General features: G+C 45.3%; 1 protein-coding gene and 1 pseudogene across 1 annotated transcript in view; both read right to left on the bottom strand.

The window, feature by feature from the left end:
• The window catches only part of LOC106588105 (solute carrier organic anion transporter family member 3A1), a 73,118-nt gene that overhangs the window by 25,093 nt on the left and 24,708 nt on the right, over window positions 1-23,317 (bottom strand). The window contains exons 3-5 of the mRNA XM_082969872.1: window positions 12,151-12,249; window positions 1,590-1,862; window positions 1,281-1,445 (exon numbers count right to left, since the gene is read on the bottom strand). Coding sequence (XP_082825998.1) covers window positions 1,281-1,445; window positions 1,590-1,862; window positions 12,151-12,249 — 537 coding nt within the window. The remainder of the gene's footprint in view (window positions 1-1,280; window positions 1,446-1,589; window positions 1,863-12,150; window positions 12,250-23,317) is intronic.
• LOC106588101 (signal peptidase complex subunit 2 pseudogene) lies at window positions 8,026-10,889 on the bottom strand (annotated as a pseudogene).

Below are 23,317 nucleotides of genomic sequence, written 5' to 3'. Positions count from 1 at the left end.
ACAGGGGTTATGGTTGGAAGGATAGTGTTAGGACTAGGGTTAGGGAGAGACAGAGAACAGGGGTTAGGGTTGGAAGGATAGAGGATAGTGTTAGGACTAGGGTTAGGGAGAGACAGAGGACAGGGGTTATGGTGGGAAGGATAGAGGATAGTGTTAGGACTAGGGTTAGGGAGAGACAGAGGACAGGGGTTATGGTGGGAAGGATAGAGGATAGTGTTAGGACTAGGGTTAGGGGGAGACAGAGGACAGGGAGTTATGGGTTGGAAGGATAGAGGATAGTGTTAGGACTAGGGTTAGGGAGAGACAGAGGACAGGGGTTATGGTGGGAAGGATAGTGTTAGGACTAGGGTTAGGGAGAGACAGAGGACAAGGGGTTATGGTGGGAAGGATAGAGGATAGTGTTAGGACTAGGGTTAGGGAGAGACAGAGGACAGGGGTTATGGGTGAAGGATAGAGGATAGTGTTAGGACTAGGGTTAGGGAGAGACAGAGGACAGGGGTTATGGTTGGAAGGATAGAGGATAGTGTTAGGACTAGGGTTAGGGGGAGACAGAGGACAGGAGTTATGGTTGGAAGGATAGTGTTAGGACTAGGGTTAGGGGGAGACAGAGGACAGGGGTTATGGTTGGAAGGATAGTGTTAGGACTAGGGTTAGGGGGAGACAGAGGACAGGAGTTATGGTTGGAAGGATAGTGTTAGGACTAGGGTTAGGGGGAGACAGAGGACAAGGGGTTATGGTTGGAAGGATAGTGTTAGGACTAGGGTTAGGGAGAGACAGAGGACAGGAGTTATGGTTGGAAGGATAGTGTTAGGACTAGGGTTAGGGGGAGACAGAGGACAAGGAGTTATGGTTGGAAGGATAGTGTTAGGACTAGGGTTAGGGAGAGACAGAGGACAGGGGTTATGGTTGGAAGGATAGTGTTAGGACTAGGGTTAGGGAGAGACAGAGGACAGGGGTTATGGTTGGAAGGATAGTGTTAGGACTAGGGTTAGGGGGAGACAGAGGACAAGGGGTTATGGTGGGAAGGATAGAGGATAGTGTTAGGACTAGGGTTAGGGAGAGACAGAGAACAGGGGTTATGGGTGGAATGGATAGAGGATAGTGTTAGGACTAGGGTTAGGGAGAGACAGAGGACAGGGGTTATGGGTGGAATGATAGAGGATAGTGTTAGGACTAGGGTTAGGGAGAGACAGAGGACAGGGGTTAGGTCATGTAAAACCACTATAGAAATCCCATGGATTATTATGCTCTGGCTTGGACGTAGTGATTAGCATGATCACCTAGCAGCTGATTGGCTGAGGAAGTGGTGAGGTTGAACTGCTGTTCCATGTACTTCCCTAGGAAGGTAGCGAAGCCTGTAACCACGGCGATCTCCATACAGGCAGCCAGCGAGATGCAGGTAAACACAGGGTTGGAGAGGAGGTGCTTGGTCACCTTGGGGATGACTGTAATGAAACGGTGTACATCACAACATAATATCTTGTATGTATACATTAACACCAGTCTGTTTATTAAGAACAGACATGCAGACCTCTCGCCTGACCAACACCGCTGCCATTATCATATTATTCTATGACAGTAGATCTCACCTCTCATGTGCTCACAACAGGTGAGTCCACTATTGGCCTGGAAGCCATGGATCACACCGTTAGTGGGCTTGTTCCCCTCGTAATCCCTGGACAGGGATGGGGTCAACATGGCCTGTTCACTCTCCACCCCAATGTCCACATCCTGCTCATTCAGGGACTGGGGGAAGCCGAACATGAAGAGGGAGGAGATGAAAAGTAAGGCACCGCAGAGCAAGAAGCCACGCCACCACGCACCAATCCACCTGGGGTCGTCAGGGCCGATGTCCAGCTTACCTGGCAACACAGGTAGAAAACACAGCACCAGGTTAAACACACAATACAGTCAGGAAACCAGGTTAAACACAGTCAGGAAACCAGGTTAAACACAGTCAGGATACCAGGTTAAACACAGTCAGGATACCAGGTTAAACACATATAACACAGTCAGGATACCAGGTTAAACACACATAACACAGTCAGGATACCAGGTTAAACACAGTCAGGATACCAGGTTAAACACACATAACACAGTCGGGATACCAGGTTAAACACATAACACAGTCAGGATACCAGGTTAAACACACATAACACAGTCAGGATACCAGGTTAAACACACATAACACAGTCAGGATACCAGGTTAAACACACATAACACAGTCGGGATACCAGGTTAAACACATAACACGTCAGGATACCAGGTTAAACACACATAACACAGTCAGGATACCAGGTTAAACACATATAACACAGTCAGGATACCAGGTTAAACACACATAACACAGTCGGGATACCAGGTTAAACACAGTCAGGATACCAGGTTAAACACATATAACACAGTCAGGATACCAGGTTAAACACACATAACACAGTCAGGATACCAGGTTAAACACAGTCAGGATACCAGGTTAAACACATATAACACAGTCGGGATACCAGGTTAAACACACATAACACAGTCAGGATACCAGGTTAAACACACATAACACAGTCGGGATACCAGGTTAAACACAGTCAGGATACCAGGTTAAACACACATAACACAGTCAGGATACCAGGTTAAACACATATAACACAGTCGGGATACCAGGTTAAACACAGTCAGGATACCAGGTTAAACACATATAACACAGTCAGGATACCAGGTTAAACACAGTCAGGATACCAGGTTAAACACATATAACACAGTCAGGATACCAGGTTAAACACAGTCAGGATACCAGGTTAAACACATATAACACAGTCAGGATACCAGGTTAAACACAGTCAGGATACCAGGTTAAACACATATAACACAGTCAGGATACCAGGTTAAACACAGTCAGGATACCAGGTTAAACACATATAACACAGTCAGGATACCAGGTTAAACACATATAACACAGTCAGGATACCAGGTTAAACACAGTCAGGATACCAGGTTAAACACAGTCAGGATACCAGGTTAAACACATATAACACAGTCAGGATACCAGGTTAAACACATATAACACAGTCAGGATACCAGGTTAAACACACATAACACAGTCAGGATACCAGGTTAAACACAGTCAGGATACCAGGTTAAACACATATAACACAGTCAGGATACCAGGTTAAACACATATAACACAGTCAGGATACCAGGTTAAACACATATAACACAGTCAGATACCAGGTTAAACACATATAACACAGTCAGGATACCAGGTTAAACACAGTCAGGATACCAGGTTAAACACATATAACACAGTCAGGATACCAGGTTAAACACACATAACACAGTCAGGATACCAGGTTAAACACAGTCAGGATACCAGGTTAAACACATATAACACAGTCAGGATACCAGGTTAAACACATATAACACAGTCAGGATACCAGGTTAAACACACATAACACAGTCGGGATACCAGGTTAAACAGAGTCAGGATACCAGGTTAAACACACATAACACAGTCAGGATACCAGGTTAAACACACATAACACAGTCAGGATACCAGGTTAAACACACATAACACAGTCGGGATACCAGGTTAAACACAGTCAGGATACCAGGTTAAACACACATAACACAGTCAGGATACCAGGTTAAACACATATAACACAGTCGGGATACCAGGTTAAACACAGTCAGGATACCAGGTTAAACACAGTCAGGATACCAGGTTAAACACATATAACACAGTCAGGATACCAGGTTAAACACAGTCAGGATACCAGGTTAAACACATATAACACAGTCAAGATACCAGGTTAAACACATATAACACAGTCGGGATACCAGGTTAAACACAGTCAGGATACCAGGTTAAACACATATAACACAGTCAGGATACCAGGTTAAACACAGTCAGGATACCAGGTTAAACACAGTCAGGATACCAGGTTAAACACATATAACACAGTCAGGATACCAGGTTAAACACAGTCAGGATACCAGGTTAAACACATATAACACAGTCAGGATACCAGGTTAAACACAGTCAGGATACCAGGTTAAACACATATAACACAGTCAGGATACCAGGTTAAACACAGTCAGGATACCAGGTTAAACACATATAACACAGTCAGGATACCAGGTTAAACACAGTCAGGATACCAGGTTAAACACATATAACACAGTCAGGATACCAGGTTAAACACACATAACAGTCGGGATACCAGGTTAAACACAGTCAGGATACCAGGTTAAACACATATAACACAGTCAGGATACCAGGTTAAACCCACATAACACAGTCGGGATACCAGGTTAAACACAGTCAGATACCAGGTTAAACACATATAACACAGTCAGGATACCAGGTTAAATACATATAACACAGTCAGGATACCAGGTTAAACACACATAACACAGTCAGGATACCAGGTTAAACACACATAACACAGTCGGGATACCAGGTTAAACACAGTCAGGATACCAGGTTAAACACATATAACACAGTCAGGATACCAGGTTAAACACATATAACACAGTCAGGATACCAGGTTAAACACAGTCAGGATACCAGGTTAAACACATATAACACAGTCAGGATACCAGGTTAAACACATATAACACAGTCAGGATACCAGGTTAAACACACATAACACAGTCAGGATACCAGGTTAAACACAGTCAGGATACCAGGTTAAACACATATAACACAGTCAGGATACCAGGTTAAACACACATAACACAGTCAGGATACCAGGTTAAACACAGTCAGGATACCAGGTTAAACACATATAACACAGTCAGGATACCAGGTTAAAAACACATAACACAGTCAGGATACCAGGTTAAACACAGTCAGGATACCAGGTTAAACACATATAACACAGTCAGGATACCAGGTTAAACACACATAACACAGTCGGGATACCAGGTTAAACACAGTCAGGATACCAGGTTAAACACATATAACACAGTCAGGATACCAGGTTAAACACACATAACACAGTCGGGATACCAGGTTAAACACAGTCAGGATACCAGGTTAAACACATATAACACAGTCAGGATACCAGGTTAAACACACATAACACAGTCAGGATACCAGGTTAAACACACATAACACAGTCGGGATACCAGGTTAAACACAGTCAGGATACCAGGTTAAACACACATAACACAGTCAGGATACCAGGTTAAACACATATAACACAGTCGGGATACCAGGTTAAACACAGTCAGGATACCAGGTTAAACACAGTCAGGATACCAGGTTAAACACATATAACACAGTCAGGATACCAGGTTAAACACAGTCAGGATACCAGGTTAAACACACTATAACACAGTCAGGATACCAGGTTAAACACACCGTCAGGATACCAGGTTAAACACACATAACACAGTCAGGATACCAGGTTAAACACAGTCAGATACCAGGTTAAACACATATAACACAGTCAGGATACCAGGTTAAACACAGCAGTCCAGGACCTACCAGTCAGGATACCAGGTTAAACACAGTCAGGATACCAGGTTAAACACATATAACACAGTCAGGATACCAGGTTAAACACATATAACACAGTCAGGATACCAGGTTAAACACAGTCAGGATACCAGGTTAAACACATATAACACAGTCAGGATACCAGGTTAAACACACATAACACAGTCGGGATACCAGGTTAAACACAGTCAGGATACCAGGTTAAACACATATAACACAGTCAGGATACCAGGTTAAACACACATAACACAGTCAGGATACCAGGTTAAACACACATAACACAGTCGGGATACCAGGTTAAACACAGTCAGGATACCAGGTTAAACACACATAACACAGTCAGGATACCAGGTTAAAGACATATAACACAGTCGGGATACCAGGTTAAACACAGTCAGGATACCAGGTTAAACACATATAACACAGTCAGGATACCAGGTTAAACACAGTCAGGATACCAGGTTAAACACACATAACACAGTCAGGATACCAGGTTAAACACATATAACACAGTCGGGATACCAGGTTAAACACAGTCAGATACCAGGTTAAACACATATAACACAGTCAGGATACCAGGTTAAACACACATAACACAGTCAGGATACCAGGTTAAACACAGTCAGGATACCAGGTTAAACACATATAACACAGTCAGGATACCAGGTTAAACACACATAACACAGTCAGGATACCAGGTTAAACACAGTCAGATACCAGGTTAAACACAGTCAGGATACCAGGTTAAACACAGTCAGGATACCAGGTTAAACACATATAACACAGTCAGGATACCAGGTTAAACACACATAACACAGTCGGGATACCAGGTTAAACACAGTCAGGATACCAGGTTAAATACATATAACACAGTCAGGATACCAGGTTAAACACACATAACACAGTCAGGATACCAGGTTAAACACACATAACACAGTCGGGATACCAGGTTAAACACAGTCAGGATACCAGGTTAAACACACATAACACAGTCAGGATACCAGGTTAAACACATATAACACAGTCGGGATACCAGGTTAAACACAGTCAGGATACCAGGTTAAACACAGTCAGGATACCAGGTTAAACACATATAACACAGTCAGGATACCAGGTTAAACACAGTCAGGATACCAGGTTAAACACATATAACACAGTCAAGATACCAGGTTAAACACATATAACACAGTCAGGATACCAGGTTAAACACATATAACACAGTCAGGATACCAGGTTAAACACAGTCAGGATACCAGGTTAAACACATATAACACAGTCAGGATACCAGGTTAAACACATAACACAGTCAGATACCAGGTTAAACACATATAACACAGTCAGGATACCAGGTTAAACACAGTCAGGATACCAGGTTAAACACATATAACACAGTCAGGATACCAGGTTAAACACAGTCAGGATACCAGGTTAAACACATATAACACAGTCAGGATACCAGGTTAAACCCACATAACACAGTCGGGATACCAGGTTAAACACAGTCAGATACAGGGTTAAACACATATAACACAGTCAGGATACCAGGTTAAACACAGTCAGGATACCAGGTTAAACACAGTCAGGATACCAGGTTAAACACACATAACACAGTCGGGATACCAGGTTAAACAGAGTCAGGATACCAGATTAAACACACATAACACAGTCAGGATACCAGGTTAAACACATATAACACAGTCGGGATACCAGGTTAAACACAGTCAGGATACCAGGTTAAACACAGTCAGGATACCAGGTTAAACACATATAACACAGTCAGGATACCAGGTTAAACACAGTCAGGATACCAGGTTAAACACAGTCAGGATACCAGGTTAAACACAGTCAGGATACCAGGTTAAACACAGTCAGGATACCAGGTTAAACACATATAACACAGTCAAGATACCAGGTTAAACACAGTCAGGATACCAGGTTAAACACACATAACACAGTCAGGATACCAGGTTAAACACATAACACAGTCAGGATACAAAGTTAAACACATATAACAGAGACTAGACTGTTTGGTAATACATTTACATTTTAGTCATTTAGCAGACGCTCTTATCCAGAGCGACTTACAGTAGTGAATGCATACGTTTCATACATTTTTTTTTCTTTCTCCGTACTGGTCCCCCCGTGGGAATCGAACCCACAACCCTGGCGTTGCAAACACCATGCTCTACCAACTGAGCCACCACGGGACCAAGGTAACAAAATCCATAAACAGAAAAATACATGTAGAATTGCAAAGCTTTTTAAAATACACTAGTTACATTGAATAAGGCTTTCAGGACAAAAAAACATTAAACGTATTTGACATAATGTCCAACAAAAATGATCTGGTCATTCGCAGCATAAAATGTGGGGAAGAGAAGTAAAACAGTAAACGGACCAATCTCTTGATTTAGAACGACCATTCAATGGTGAAGATAAAAACAGATTTGATGAATCTTTGTTTTGAGTCGTCTTAGGGGTTCTTAGAAGCAATGTCTAGATGAGACTTGTATCAAGGTAAACATAGACTTTTATAACAACCAATAACTAATTCAAATGCACCCAGGACCATACAATACCAGTGTGCTCTACTGCGGTTTCTGCCAGTGTGGTGCAGCATTGTAAAGAAGGCTATGTCTGATCATTATTATTTTGTCTTCTTTTCAGTGGCCAAGGTATCATGGAGTTTTGACACACACTTTTCAAACTGGTCCATGACCAGGTGTTCCGTTCCGGTCAAAGAAAGCCCCCAACAGACTTTGAGATCTCTTGCACCCCCGCGTGTGTTTGGACTTCCTATCTGTGAAGGACACTCTTAGTGTGTACTGGTCATCAAACCTTTTCAGACTAGATGAAAGCTACCAAGCGTGGTCAGGGTCCATGCCAGCGGGGTCCTTCTGGACAGAAACAAGGAAGATGTCCTTTTCTTGGTAGGAGGTGTATAAGGTTAGAATGCCCATCATTATGAAATACGATATGACACAGATTGGCAGGACTGGCTTGGACTCAGGGAATGGATAAAGGAAGTCCCAAATTAAAGCTATGATGGCGAAGAGGCAGGAGATTGTGCAAATAAGGAGACGTCCGTCTACGAGATTGAAGATCTCTGCGTAACCATACTTCTCCAAGAGGACCTTCTTCGCTGCACCATCCCATTTGTCAATCTTCACAGTCAGGATACCAGGGGGGACACATATATCCTCTCTTCGTTCCTACCAGGTGACGTGGATCCTCTCTTCGTTCCTACCAGGTGACGTGGATCCTCTCTTCGTTCCTACCAGGTGACGTGGATCCTCTCCTCGTTCCTACCAGGTGACGTGGATCCTCTCTTCGTTCCTACCAGGTGACGTGGATCCTCTCTTCGTTCCTACCAGGTGACGTGGATCCTCTCTTCGTTCCTACCAGGTGACGTGGATCCTCTCTTCGTTCCTACCAGGTGACGTGGATCCTCTCCTCGTTCCTACCAGGTGACGTGGATCCGCTCTTCGTTCCTACCAGGTGACGTGGATCCTCTCTTCGTTCCTACCAGGTGACGTGGATCCTCTCTTCGTTCCTACCAGGTGACGTGGAGCCTCTCTTCGTTCCTACCAGGTGACGTGGATCCTCTCTTCGTTCCTACCAGGTGATGTGGATCCTCTCTTCGTTCCTACCAGGTGACGTGGATCCTCTCTTCGTTCCTACCAGGTGACGTGGATCCTCTCTTCGTTCCTACCAGGTGACGTGGATCCTCTCTTCGTTCCTACCAGGTGACGTGGATCCTCTCCTCGTTCCTACCAGGTGACGTGGATCCTCTCTTCGTTCCTACCAGGTGACGTGGATCCTCTCTTCGTTCCTACCAGGTGACGTGGATCCTCTCTTCGTTCCTACCAGGTGATGTGGATCCTCTCTTCGTTCCTACCAGGTGACGTGGATCCTCTCTTCGTTCCTACCAGGTGACGTGGATCCTCTCTTCGTTCCTACCAGGTGACGTGGATCCTCTCCTCGTTCCTACCAGGTGACGTGGATCCGCTCTTCGTTCCTACCAGGTGACGTGGATCCTCTCTTCGTTCCTACCAGGTGACGTGGATCCTCTCCTCGTTCCTACCAGGTGATTTGGATCCTCTCTTCGTTCCTACCAGGTGACGTGGATCCTCTCTTCGTTCCTACCAGGTGACGTGGATCCTCTCTTCGTTCCTACCAGGTGACGTGGATCCTCTCTTCGTTCCTACCAGGTGACGTGGATCCTCTCTTCGTTCCTACCAGGTGACGTGGACCCTCTCTTCGTTCCTACCAGGTGACGTGGATCCTCTCTTCGTTCCTACCAGGTGACGTGGATCCTCTCTTCGTTCCTACCAGGTGACGTGGATCCTCTCCACGTTCCTACCAGGTGACGTGGATCCTCTCCTCGTTCCTACCAGGTGACGTGGATCCTCTCCACGTTCCTACCAGGTGACGTGGATCCTCTCTTCGTTCCTACCAGGTGACGTGGATCCTCTCTTCGTTCCTACCAGGTGACGTGGATCCTCTCTTCGTTCCTACCAGGTGACGTGGATCCTCTCTTCGTTCCTACCAGGTGACGTGGATCCTCTCTTCGTTCCTACCAGGTGACGTGGATCCTCTCTTCGTTCCTACCAGGTGACGTGGAGAGGATCTATGTCTGCACCACGTACTCTCACTACTGGTGTCCCCCAGGGCTCGGTTCTAGGCCCTCTCCTCTTCTCTCTATAGACCCAAGTCACTCAGCTCCGTCATATCCTCTCATGGTCTCTCCTATCACTGCTATGAGGATGACACTCGACTACTTTTCTCCTTACCCTCTTCTGACACCCAGGTGGCGACACGCATCTCTGCGTGCCTGGCAGATATCTCAGCTTGGATGTCGGCCCACACCTCAAGCTCAACCTCGACAAGACGGAACTCCTCTTCCTCCCAGGGAAGGCCTGTCCACTCAAAGACCTCTCCATCATGGTTGACAACTCCACAGTGTCACCCTCCCAGAGTGCAAAGAACCTTGGCGTGACCCTGGACAACACCCTGTCGTTCTCTGCAAACATCAAAGCAGTGACCCTACTCCTGCAGGTTCATGCTCTACAACATCCGTAGAGTACGACCCTACCTCACACAGGAAGAGGAACATCCGTAGAGTACGACCCTACCTCACACAGGAAGCGAACATCCGTAGAGTACGACCCTACCTCACACAGGAAGAGGAACATCCGTAGAGTACGACCCTACCTCACACAGGAAGCGGAACATCCGTAGAGTACGACCCTACCTCACACAGGAAGCGGAACATCCGTAGAGTACGACCCTACCTCACACAGGAAGCGGAACATCCGTAGAGTACGACCCTACCTCACACAGGAAGCGGAACATCCGTAGAGTACGACCCTACCTCACACAGGAAGCGGAACATCCGTAGGGTACGACCCTACCTCACACAGTGAGCGGCGCAGGTCCTAATCCAGACGCTTGTCATTTCCCTTCTGGACTACTGCAACTCGCTGTTGGCTGGGCTGCTCGCTTGTCATCTCCCTTCTGGACTACTGCAACTCGCTGTTGGCTGGGCTGCTCGCTTGTCATTTCCCTTCTGGACTACTGCAACTCGCTGTTGGCTGGGCTGCTCTCTTGTGCCATCAAACCCCTGCAACTTATCCAGAATTCCAGTTGACGCCCACATCCACTACAAGACCATGGTGCTACAGAACAGCAAGAGGAACTCCCCCTCCCTACCTTCAGGCTATGCTTAAACCCTACCTCAGGTCTCTTGGCCTTCTCACCCCTACTTTATTGAGGAAAAGTGTACATCCTATGGCTGTGATATGTGGTTGTCCCACCTAGCTATCTTAAAATGAACGCACTAACTGTAAGTCGCTCTGGATAAGAGCGTCTGCTAAATGACTAAAATAAAAAAAATGTAAGATTATATATATACAGCAGAGACTCCAGGAGGAACTAAGATTATATATATACAGCAGAGACTCCAGGAGGAACTAAGATTATATATATACAGCAGAGACTCCAGGAGGAACTAAGATTATATATATACAGCAGAGACTCCAGGAGGAACTAAGATTATATATATACAGCAGAGACTCCAGGAGGAACTAAGATTATATATATACAGCAGAGACTCCAGGAGGAACTAAGATTATATATATATACAGCAGAGACTCCAGGAGGAACTAAGATTATATATATATACAGCAGAGACTCCAGGGGGAACTAAGATTATATATATATACAGCAGAGACTCCAGGAGGAACTAAGATTATATATATATACAGCAGAGACTCCAGGAGGAACTAAGATTATATATATATACAGCAGAGACTCCAGGGGGAACACTGTTTTTGTCACACAGCAGTAGAAACCAAGGAAAAGAGAGACACATTGCTACATATGGTGGAGAATGCAGCCAGAAGTTGAGAGGTGGAGAAGTCGTGGTGTGTATTGTACCATGTTGTCTGAATGGGAGACATACCAAGTAGGCTATGCTTGCATGTGTGTTAAACATGTTCTGACAAAGGGATCACTTCCATATACTTCAAATGATCAATATGTTGCAGTACAATGCCACATTACTGTATTAAAGACATTGTTAGGTTTGGTCTCCTTTTGGAATGGACAGGAATTGACACCAACTCTGGACATATTACTAGGTAATAGGTACTGACTTGTGTCGATGAAGACAGCGTCCACATAGACTTTGGTGCAGAGGGATCCTAATATGAAGCCACAGGCTGGGCCAAACACCAGCGTGGAAAATACTATACCTGAAGAGAAACACACACAGGACACTTTCAAAATAACATCCACAACGTCAAAAAGACACTTTAATAATAACATCCACAACGTCAAAAAGATACTTTAATAATAACATCCACAACTGTCACGGCTGTCAAAAGGAGAGGACCAAGGTGCAGCGTGTGTCTCGTTCCACATTTTTATTTAATCCGTGAAACTATGCAATACATAAAATACATAAAATAACTGAATAGAACAAAACAACAAACCGTGACGCAGAGGAGAAACAAAACTACTCAAAAATAATCACCCACAAAACCCAGGAAGAAAAACCCCTACTTAAGTATGATCTCCAATTAGAGACAACGAGGACCAGCTGCCTCCAATTGGAGATCATCCCAAACAAAACCAACATAGAAATACAAAAACTAGAACCCAAGAACATAGAAATAGAAAACATAGAAAAACACAAAACACCCCCTGTCACGCCCTGACCTACTCTACCATAGAAAAGAACCTCTTACTATGGTCAGGACGTGACAACAACGTCAAAAAGACACTTTAATAATAACATCCACAACGTCAAAAAGACACTTTCCATTGTTAATAAGGTCACGTTTAGACAGATTTATACTAAAACAAAAGTAACCTTTCATTACTTTACCAGTGAAATCAGAAAAATATACCTTCCCTGGTTTTATACAGTTGGACGACCGTATGTTGCAATCATTTCCTTAGAGCTGCAATATGTCACTTTTTGTTGAGACCCGACCAAATGCACAGAATTGTGAGTTATAGATCCGTCATTCGCATTGAAAGCAAGTCTAAGAAGCGGTAGATCTGTTCTATGTGCGCTATTTCTATGCTTTCTGTTCTGAAGTGTAGTTTTTGTATCTTGTACTTGTGGTTTTGGACACCAGCTTCAAACAGATGAAAATACAACATTCTTGGTTGTGTAAAAGATATTTCCCAGCGGTTTAGATGGCACAGTGATTCTCTACACCAGACCTGCTTGTTTTATCACATTAACTGAAATTAGATTAACTATTAGAATTTTAGCAACCAGGAAATGGCAGAGTGATTTCTACATAGAGCATCTTTAAAAGTTAGTTATTTTAAGAAATATAAATATTTTCAGTTCTATGTCTAAGCCGCAAGAGGGCGGCAGTACTCTGCACATCTCTCTGACCAGGACCCTGCACATCTCTCTGACCAGGACCCTGTAGTGTATCATCAGATCCCTGACAGCTCAGCATCATAACTTACAGTTAGTTACACGTCATGTCCTGTTGTCATCAGATCCCTGGCAGCTCAGCATCAAGATGAGAGGGCCAGGGAGAACATCTCCTGATGAAATCATTGGCCACTCTAACCAACGGATCACTCGTCACTTTATTAAGGACGTGAGCGTTTATGTTTCCTCCTGCTTGGTGTGCGCCCAATGCAAGGCCCCTAGGCACCTGCCCAGAGGGAAGTTACAGCCCTTACCCGTTCCACAACGGCCTTGGTCGCACCTGTCGGTGGATTTCCTGATCGATCTTCCTCCCTCACAGGGTAACACCACGATCCTGGTCGATGTGGACCGGTTTTCTAAGTCCTGCCGTCTCCTCCCTTTGCCTGGTCTCCCTGCGGCCCTTGAGACCGCGGAGGCCCTGTTTACACACATCTTCCGGCACTACGGGGTGCCTGAGGACATAGTATCTGATCGAGGTCCCCAGTTCACGTCAAGGGTCTGGAGGGCGTTCATGGAACATCTGGGGGTCTCGGTCAGCCTTACCTCGGGTATTCACCCCGAGAGTAACGGGCAGGTGGAGAGAGTGAACCAGGATGTGGGTAGGTTTCTGCGGTCTTATTGCTAGGACCTGGCCGGGGGAGTGGGCAGCGTTCGTGCCCTGGGTAGAGATGGCCCGGAACTCGCTCCGCCACTCCTCCACTAACCTCTCTCCCTTCCAGTGCGTACTGGGGTACCAGTCGGTTCTGGCGCCTTGGTATCAGAGCCAGATCGAGGCTCCTGCGGTGGACGACTGGTTTAGGCGCTGCTGAGGAGACATGGGACGCCGCTCATGTGCACCTTCAGCGGGCCGTGAGGCGCCAGAAAACCAGCACAGATCGCCACCGCAGTGAGGCCCCGGTGTTCGCACCGGGGGACCGGGTCTGACTCTCGACCCGAAACCTGCCCCTCCGCCTGCCCTGCCGGAAGCTGGGCCCGCAGTTTGTGGGGTCATTCAAAGTCCTGAGGAGACTGAACGTGGTTTGGTACAGGTTACAGCTTCCCCCCGATTACCGTATTAACCCCTCGTTCCATGTGTCTCTCCTCAGGCTGGTGGTGGCTGGTCCACTCCAGGAGTCTGAGGTGTGGGATGTTTCTCCGCCCCCTCTGGACATCGAGGGGGCCCTGGCATATGAAGTTCGATCCATACTGGATTCGAGGCATCGGGCGAGGGGCCTTCAGTACTTCGTGGAGTGGGAGGGGTACGGTCCAGACGAGAGATGCTGGGTGCCGGTGGAGGACGTGTTAGACCCATCGATGCTGCGGGAGTTCCACCGTCTCCATCCGGATCGCCCTGCGCCTCACCCTCCGGGTCGTCCCCGAGGCCGGTGTCGTCGCGCTGCTGGAGCCGCGAGTCAAGGAGGGGGTACTGTCACGACTTCCGCCGAAGTCGGTCCCTCTCCTTATTCGGGAGGTGTTCGACGGGTGAAGTCACCGGTCTTCTAGCCATCGCCGATCCACCTTTCATTTTCCATTTGTTTTGTCTTTGTTTTCTACACACCTGGTTTCATTCCCCAGTTACATGTTCATGTATTTAACCCTCTGTTTCCCCCATGTTTTTGTGCGTGATTGTTTCTATGTTCATTCGGTACGTTATGGCTGGTTTTCTACGGGTGCTGTTTTCACCCGTGCGTAATTGATTACCGTTTATTGTTGGTCGAGTGTATTGTTACCTTGTGCCTTTATTTTGAGTAAAGTATGTTGCTCACTCATTTTGCTCTCCTGCGCCTGACTTCATGCACCAGCTACACCCACCAACTGACACCTACACTGTGAATGTTTAAATTACATATTCAATATAGACAAGAAACATACAATAATACGTTTATCTATTGTTGTGACTCAGATGAAGAACAGATCAAATTTGATGACCAATTTATGCAGAAATCGAAGTAATTCCAAATGGTTCACATACTTTTTCTTGCCACTGTATGTTGTTTGTTGTTGAATACTGAAAGCTGAACGAGAGACCTCGGTTTATAGTTTTTGAATGAGTTGTTTCCTAGTAAACTTTGTTTTTATATATTTGTATTTATTTTGGATCCTTCGGCTCTGTTGGGCTTAGTTCCTGTGTGCGCTGCTGTCAAACATACACAAGCTACTGGGGAACCCACAGCTGCCTACTTTTTCCATTTTCTTCCACCCCAGTAGCAGGACGCCGCTCTGGTCTGGTGGAAGTGTCGCCGCCGTGTTGGCTCTCCACAGTCGACTGGCCGGTGCTCGGCAGGGATCCATCCCCGCAGGGCTCTCCTCCTTCCCTGGAGAACGGAGCTGTTCTCAACCCGACCAACCAGCCATGGTGATACGTCACTCGCCGTGGAGGTCGAAGAAAGCTGGAGTCTCCTTGGAGATGTTGAGCCCGGACCTGCCTAGAAGGCCAGCATCCCGGAGTCGCCTCTTCACTGTTGACGTTGAGACTGGTGTTTTGCGGGTACTATTTAATGAAGCTGCCAGTTGAGGACTTGTGAGGCGTCTGTTTCTCAAACTAGACAATCTAATGTACTTGTCCTCTTGCTCAGTTGTGCACAGGGGCCTCCCACTCCTCTTTCTATTCTGGTTAGAGACAGGTTGCACTGTTCTGTGAAGGGAGTTGTACACAGAGCTGTACGAGATCTTAAGTTTCTTTGCAATTTCTCGCATGGAATAGCCCTCATTTCTCAGAACAAGAATAGACTGACAAGTTTCAGAAGAAAGTTCTTTGTTTCTAGCCATTTTGAGCCTGTAACCAAACCCACAAATGCTGATGCTCCAGATACTCAACTAGTCTAAAGCAGGCCAGTTTTATTGCTTCTTTAATCAGAACAACAGTTTTCAGCTGTGCTAACATAATTGCAAAAGGCTCTTCTAATGATCAATTAGCCTTTTAAAATTATAAACTTGGATTATCTAACACAACGTGCCATTGGAACACAGGAGTGATGGTTGCTGATAATGGGCCTCTGTACACCTATGTAGATATTCCATAAAGCAAAATCTGCCGCTTCCAGCTACAATAGTAATTTACAACATTAACAATGTCTACGCTGTATTTCTGATCAATTTGATGTTATTTTAATGGATCAAAAATGTGCTTTTCTTTCAAAAACAAGGACATTTCTAAGTGACCCCAAACTTTTGAATATACCTTTATTATTCCCCAAACCCTACCACCCCTCCCCCAATTGGAGTAAACTAATGAACAGTAACACTTAGGTTTCTACCTTCAGTTCATACATACTATACACATTTTACAGACACAATCTATCTAACAATATTTATATTTTGTTTGTTTTTAGTCCTGGCCTTCCTCTATTTCTGATGTCCGTCCAGTTTGATTTCTATTTGTAACTATTTCACAACATTTCTGAACCTATATACATTTTACAGACCCCCGTATGTTTTACATTGGTAATTAGTCTTGTTGTTATTAGTCCCACCCTTCCGCTCCATTCAACTCCTCCCATCTATCTCTTAACTATTGTTGTCTATCAACTATGACAAGCCACCGGGGTCTGCCAATCTGGATGGAAAATAACTGAGGATAATAGCGGACGATATTGCCAATCCTATTTGCCATATATTCAATTTAAGCCTACTAGAGAGCGTGTGCCCTCAGGCCTGGAAGGAAGCTAAAGTAATCCCGCTACCCAAGAATAGTAAAGCTCCCTTTACTGGCTCAAATAGCCGACCAATCAGCCTGTTACCAACCCTTAGTAAACTTCTGGATAAAATTTTGTTTGACCAGATACAATGCTATTTCACAGTTAACAAATTGACAACAGACTTTCAGCACGCTTTTAGAGAAGCACACTCAACAAGCACAGCACTTACACAAATGACTGATGATTGGATGAGAGAAACTGATGATAAAAGTATTGTGGGGGTTGTCTTGTTAGACTTCAGTACAGCTTTGACATGATCGATCAAAGTCTGGTGCTGAAAAAAAGTATGTGTTCTGGCTTTACACCCCCTGCTATAATGGCTTTACACCCCCTGCTATAATGGCTTTACACCCCCTGCTATAATGTGGATAAAGAGTTACTTGTCTAATAGAACACAGAGGGTGTTCTTTAATGGAAGCCTCTCAAAGATAATCCAGGTAGAATCAGGAATTCTCCAAGGTAGCTGTTTAGGCCCCTTACTTTTTTCAATCTTTACTAACGACATGCTTTGAGTAAAGCCAGTGTGTCTATGTGTGTGCGGATGACTCAACACTGTACACGTCAGCTACCACAGCGACTGAAATGACTGCAACACTCAACGAAGAGCTGCAGTTAGTTTTAGAATGGGTGGCAGGGAATAAGTTAGTCCTAAATATTTCCAAAACTAAAAGCATTGTATTTGGGACAAATCATTCACTAACGCCTAAACTTCATCTACAACTAGTAATGAATAATGTGGACATTTAGCAAGTTCAGATGACTTAACTGCTTGGAGTAACCCTGGATTGTAAACTGTCATGGTCAAAACATATAGATACAACAGTAGCTAAGATGGGGAGAAGTCTGTCCATAATAAAGTGCTGCTCTGCCTTCTTAACAGCATTATCAACAAGGCAGGTCCTACAGGCCCTAGTTTTGTCGCACCTTGACTACTGTTCAGACGTGTGGTCAATTGCAGTCGGCTCAGAACAGGGCAGCACGGCTGGCCCTTGGATGTACACAGAGAGCTAACATTATTGACATGCATGTCAATCTCGCATGGCTCAAAGTGGGAGATTGACTTCATCACTACTTGTTTTTGTAATAGGTGTTGACAAGCTGAATGTACCGAGCTGTCTGTTTAAACTACTGGCACACAGCTCGGACCCCCATGCATACCCCACAAGACATGCCACCAGAGGTCTCTTCACAGTCCCCAAGTCTAGGGGCCTCATTTATAAAAATGTTCTTAGATTTATACTTGAACTTAGTCGTAAGATGATTTCCGACAGTGTGCTCACGTTGGATTCATAAAAGATACTGAGCATAAAAAACTTTGCTTACGCAGGTTCTAAGAAGCCCATTTGGTTCTAAGAAGCCCATTTGGTTCTAAGAAGCCCATTTGGTTTTAAGAAGCCCATTTGGTTCTGAGAAGCCCATTTGGTTCTAAGAAGCCCATTTGGTTCTGAGAAGCCCATTTGGTTCTGAGAAGCCCATTTGGTTCTAAGAAGCCCATTTGGTTCTGAGAAGCCCATTTGGTTCTGAGAATCCCATTTGGTTCTAAGAAGCCCATTTGTAACTTACGCTCCTGTGATCTATAAATCTCTAATTAACTTTAAATTGATGGCACCTGAACGTGCCTTACAATCAGCAATTTCCCCTTATAGAATGTCGGCACAGATGAGGGTTTAGTCAGGAATAGCCATGGACCAAAACAGAAAAGATAACTTTGTGGAAGACGAGATCACGGCGATGGTAGAGGAGATTGAAGACAGGCAACACGTATTATTCGGTGGACTAAATAGTGGGTTGACAAACAGGTAGCTTGGAAGTGTGTCGCTACTAGAGTTTGGCCGATTATGATTTTTCAATGCCGATTTGATTATTGGAGGACCAAAAAAAGCCGATACCGATTAATCAGACGATTTTTATATATATATTTGTAATAATGACAATTACAACAATACTGAATGAACTATGAACACTTTTATTTTAACTTAATATAATACAGAAATAAAATCAATTTAGTCTCAAATAAATAATTAAACATGTTCAATTTGGTTTAAATAATGCAAAAACACAGTGTTGAAGACAGTAAAAGTGCAATATGTGCCATGTAAAAAAGCTAACGTTTAAGTTCCTTGCTCAGAACATGTTTGTTTAAAGAGAAGGATCAAGGCGCAGCGTGAGTATCGTTCCACATCTTTATTAATATGTGAAACTATGCAAGACATACAATAAACTATAAACAAAACAACAAACCGTGACGACAGAGGGTGCAAGATGCACTAACTCAAAATAATCTCCCACAAACACAGGTGGGAAAAACAACTACTTAAATATGATCCCCAATTAGAGACAACGATGACCAGCTGGCTCTAATTGGGAATCATACAAAAACCCCAACATAGAAAAAAGAAACTAGAACACAACATAGAAATAAATAAACTAGATAAACCCCCCAGTCACGCCCTGACCTACTCTACCATAGAAAATAAGAGCTCTCTATGGTCAGGATGTGACAGCTCAGAACACGAGAACATATGAAAGCTGGTGGTTCCTTTTAACATGAGTCTTCAATATTCTTCAGGTAAGAAGTTTTAGCTTGTATTTATTAATTGGACTATTTCTCTCTATACCATTTGTATTTCATAGACCTTTGACAATTGGATGTTCTTATAGGCACTATAGTATTGCCATCCTAATTACAGGAGTTGATAGGCTTGAAGTCATAAACAGCGCTGTGCTTCAAGCGTTGCGAAAAGCTGCTGGCAAACTGAGGAAAGCTTTGTTTGAATGAATGCTTACGAGCCTGCTGCTGCCTACCACTGCTCAGTCAGACTGCTCTATCAAATCATAGACTTAATTATAATATATTAAACACACAGAAATACGAGCCTTTGGTCATTAATATCGTTAAATCCGGAAACTATCATTTCAAAAACAATGAACCGTTCCGTATTTTATCTAACGGGTGGCATCCCTAAGTCTAAATATTGCTGTTACATTGCACAACGTTCAATGTTATGTCATAATTGTGTAAAATTCTGGCAAATTAATTACGGTCTTTGTTAGAAAGAAATGGTCTTCACACAGTTCGCAATGAGCCAGGCGACTCAAACTGCTGCATGTACCCTGACTCTGCAACGAGCCAGGCAGCCCAAACTGCTGCATATACCCCGACTCTGCAACGAGCCAGGCGGCCCAAACTGCTGCATATACCCCGACTCTGCAACGAGCCAGGCAGCCCAAACTGCTGCATATACCCCGACTCTGCAACGAGCCAGGCAGCCCAAACTGCTGCATATACCCTGACTCTGCAACGAGCCAGGCAGCCCAAACTGCTGCATATACCCCGACTCTGCAACGAGCCAGGCGGCCCAAACTGCTGCATATACCCTGACTCTGCAACGAGCCAGGCGACCCAAACTGCTGCATATACCCCGACTCTGCAACGAGCCAGGCGGCCCAAACTGCTGCATATACCCTGACTCTGCAACGAGCCAGGCAGCCCAAACTGCTGCATATACCCTGACTCTGCAACGAGCCAGGCGACCCAAACTGCTGCATATACCCCGACTCTGCAACGAGCCAGGCAGCCCAAACTGCTGCATATACCCCGACTCTGCAACGAGCCAGGCAGCCCAAACTGCTGCATATACCCTGACTCTGCAACGAGCCAGGCAGCCCAAACTGCTGCATATACCCTGACTCTGCAACGAGCCAGGCGGCCCAAACTGCTGCATATACCCCGACTCTGCAACGAGCCAGGCGACCCAAACTGCTGCATATACCCCGACTCTGCAACGAGCCAGGCGGCCCAAACTGCTGCATATACCCCGACTCTGCAACGAGCCAGGCGACCCAAACTGCTGCATATACCCCGACTCTGCAACGAGCCAGGCGACCCAAACTGCTGCATATACCCGGACTCTGCAACGAGCCAGGCAGCCCAAACTGCTGCATATACCCTGACTCTGCAACGAGCCAGGCGACCCAAACTGCTGCATATACCCCGACTCTGCAACGAGCCAGGCGGCCCAAACTGCTGCATATACCCCGACTCTGCAACGAGCCAGGCGGCCCAAACTGCTGCATATACCCCGACTCTGCAACGAGCCAGGCAGCCCAAACTGCTGCATATACCCTGACTCTGCAACGAGCCAGGCGACCCAAACTGCTGCATATACCCCGACTCTGCAACGAGCCAGGCAGCCCAAACTGCTGCATATACCCTGACTCTGCAACGAGCCAGGCAGCCCAAACTGCTGCATATACCCTGACTCTGCTTGCACTGAACGCAAGAGAAGTGACACAATTTCAGGCACCGCGTTGATTATATGCAACACAGGACAAGCTAGTTAAACTAGTAATATCATCAACCATGTGTAGTTAACTAGTGATTATGTTAAGATTGATTGTTTTTTTATAAGATAAGTTTAATGCTAGCTAGCAACTTACCCATGGCTTCTTTCTGCCTGCACTCGCGTAACAGGTGGTCAGCCTGCCACGCAGTCTCCTTGTGGATTGCAATAGAATCGGCGTCCAAAAAAATGCCGATTACCGATTGTTATGAAAACTTGAAATCGGCCCTAATTCGACCTCTAGTCGCTGCTGCAGTGAACGAGGTGGGGCAGCAAGACAGAACTGTGGCTGATGTGAAAAATAAATGGTCTGTCCTTAAACTGCAAGGGGAAGGAAATGGTCTGTCCTTAAACTGCAAGGGGAAAGAAATGGTATGTCCTTAAACTGCAAGGGGAAAGAAATGGTCTGTCCTTAAACTGCAAGGGGAAAGAAATGGTCTGACCTTAAACTGCAGGGGGAAAGAAATGGTCTGACCTTAAACTGCAAGGGGAAAGAAATGGTCTGACCTTAAACTGCAAGGGAAAAGAAATGGTCTGACCTTAAACTGCAAGGAGAAAGAAATGGTCTGACCTTAAACTGCAAGGGGAAAGAATAGCCTGACATAACCAGCAGGAAAATCCCTGACGTGAAGTCTAGACTCTGAGTAGAGAAGATCATTTCAGTCAGGTTTTATAAATAACTACTTATAGGTGGTGTTCTGCGTCAGTCAGACTTCAGATCAGAATCGACTGAGGGACATATGGCTGATCTCCATCATACTACTGACTGGGGGACATATGGCTGATCTCCATCATACTACTGACTGAGGGACATATGGCTGATCTCCATCATACTACTGACTGGGGGACATATGGCTGATCTCCATCATACTACTGACTGGGGGACATATGGCTGATCTCCATCACACTACTGCCTGAGGGACATATGGCTGATCTCCATCACACTACTGACTGAGGGACATACGGCTGATCTCCATCATACTACTGACTGGGGGACATATGGCTGATCTCCATCACACTACTGCCTGAGGGACATATGGCTGATCTCCATCACACTACTGCCTGAGGGACATATGGCTGATCTCCATCACACTACTGACTGAGGGACATATGGCTTATCTCCATCACACTACTGACTGGGGGACATATGGCTGATCTCCATCATACTACTGACTGAGGGACATATGGCTGATCTCCATCACACTACTGACTGAGGGACATATGGCTGATCTCCATCACACTACTGACTGGGGGACATATGGCTGATCTCCATATCATACTACTGACTGGGGGACATATGGCTGATCTCCATCACACTACTGACTGAGGGACATATGGCTGATCTCCATCATACTACTGACTGGGGGACATATGGCTGACCTCCACCATACTACTGACTGGGGGACATATGGCTGATCTCCATATCATACTACTGACTGGGGGACATATGGCTGATCTCCATCACACTACTGACTGAGGGACATATGGCTGATCTCCATCATACTACTGACTGGAGGACATATGGCTGATCTCCATCACTCTACTGACTGAGGGACATATGGCTGATCTCCATCATACTACTGATTGAGGGACATATGGCTGATCTCCATCACACTACTGACTGAGGGACATATGGCTGATCTCCATCATACTACTGACTGGGGGACATATGGCTGATCTCCATCACACTACTGACTGAGGGACATATGGCTGATCTCCACCATACTACTGACTGGGGGACATATGGCTGATCTCCATATCATACTACTGACTGAGGGACATATGGCTGATCTCCATCACACTACTGACTGAGGGACATATGGCTGATCTCCATCATACTACT

This window comes from Salmo salar, chromosome 26 (genome assembly GCF_965601325.2).
Source record: "Salmo salar chromosome 26, fSalSal1, whole genome shotgun sequence".
In the NCBI taxonomy this organism is placed as follows: Eukaryota; Metazoa; Chordata; class Actinopteri; order Salmoniformes; family Salmonidae; genus Salmo; species Salmo salar.
The sequence above is the reverse complement of the archived record's forward strand: the minus strand, read 5'-3'. Positions and strand labels throughout refer to the sequence as shown.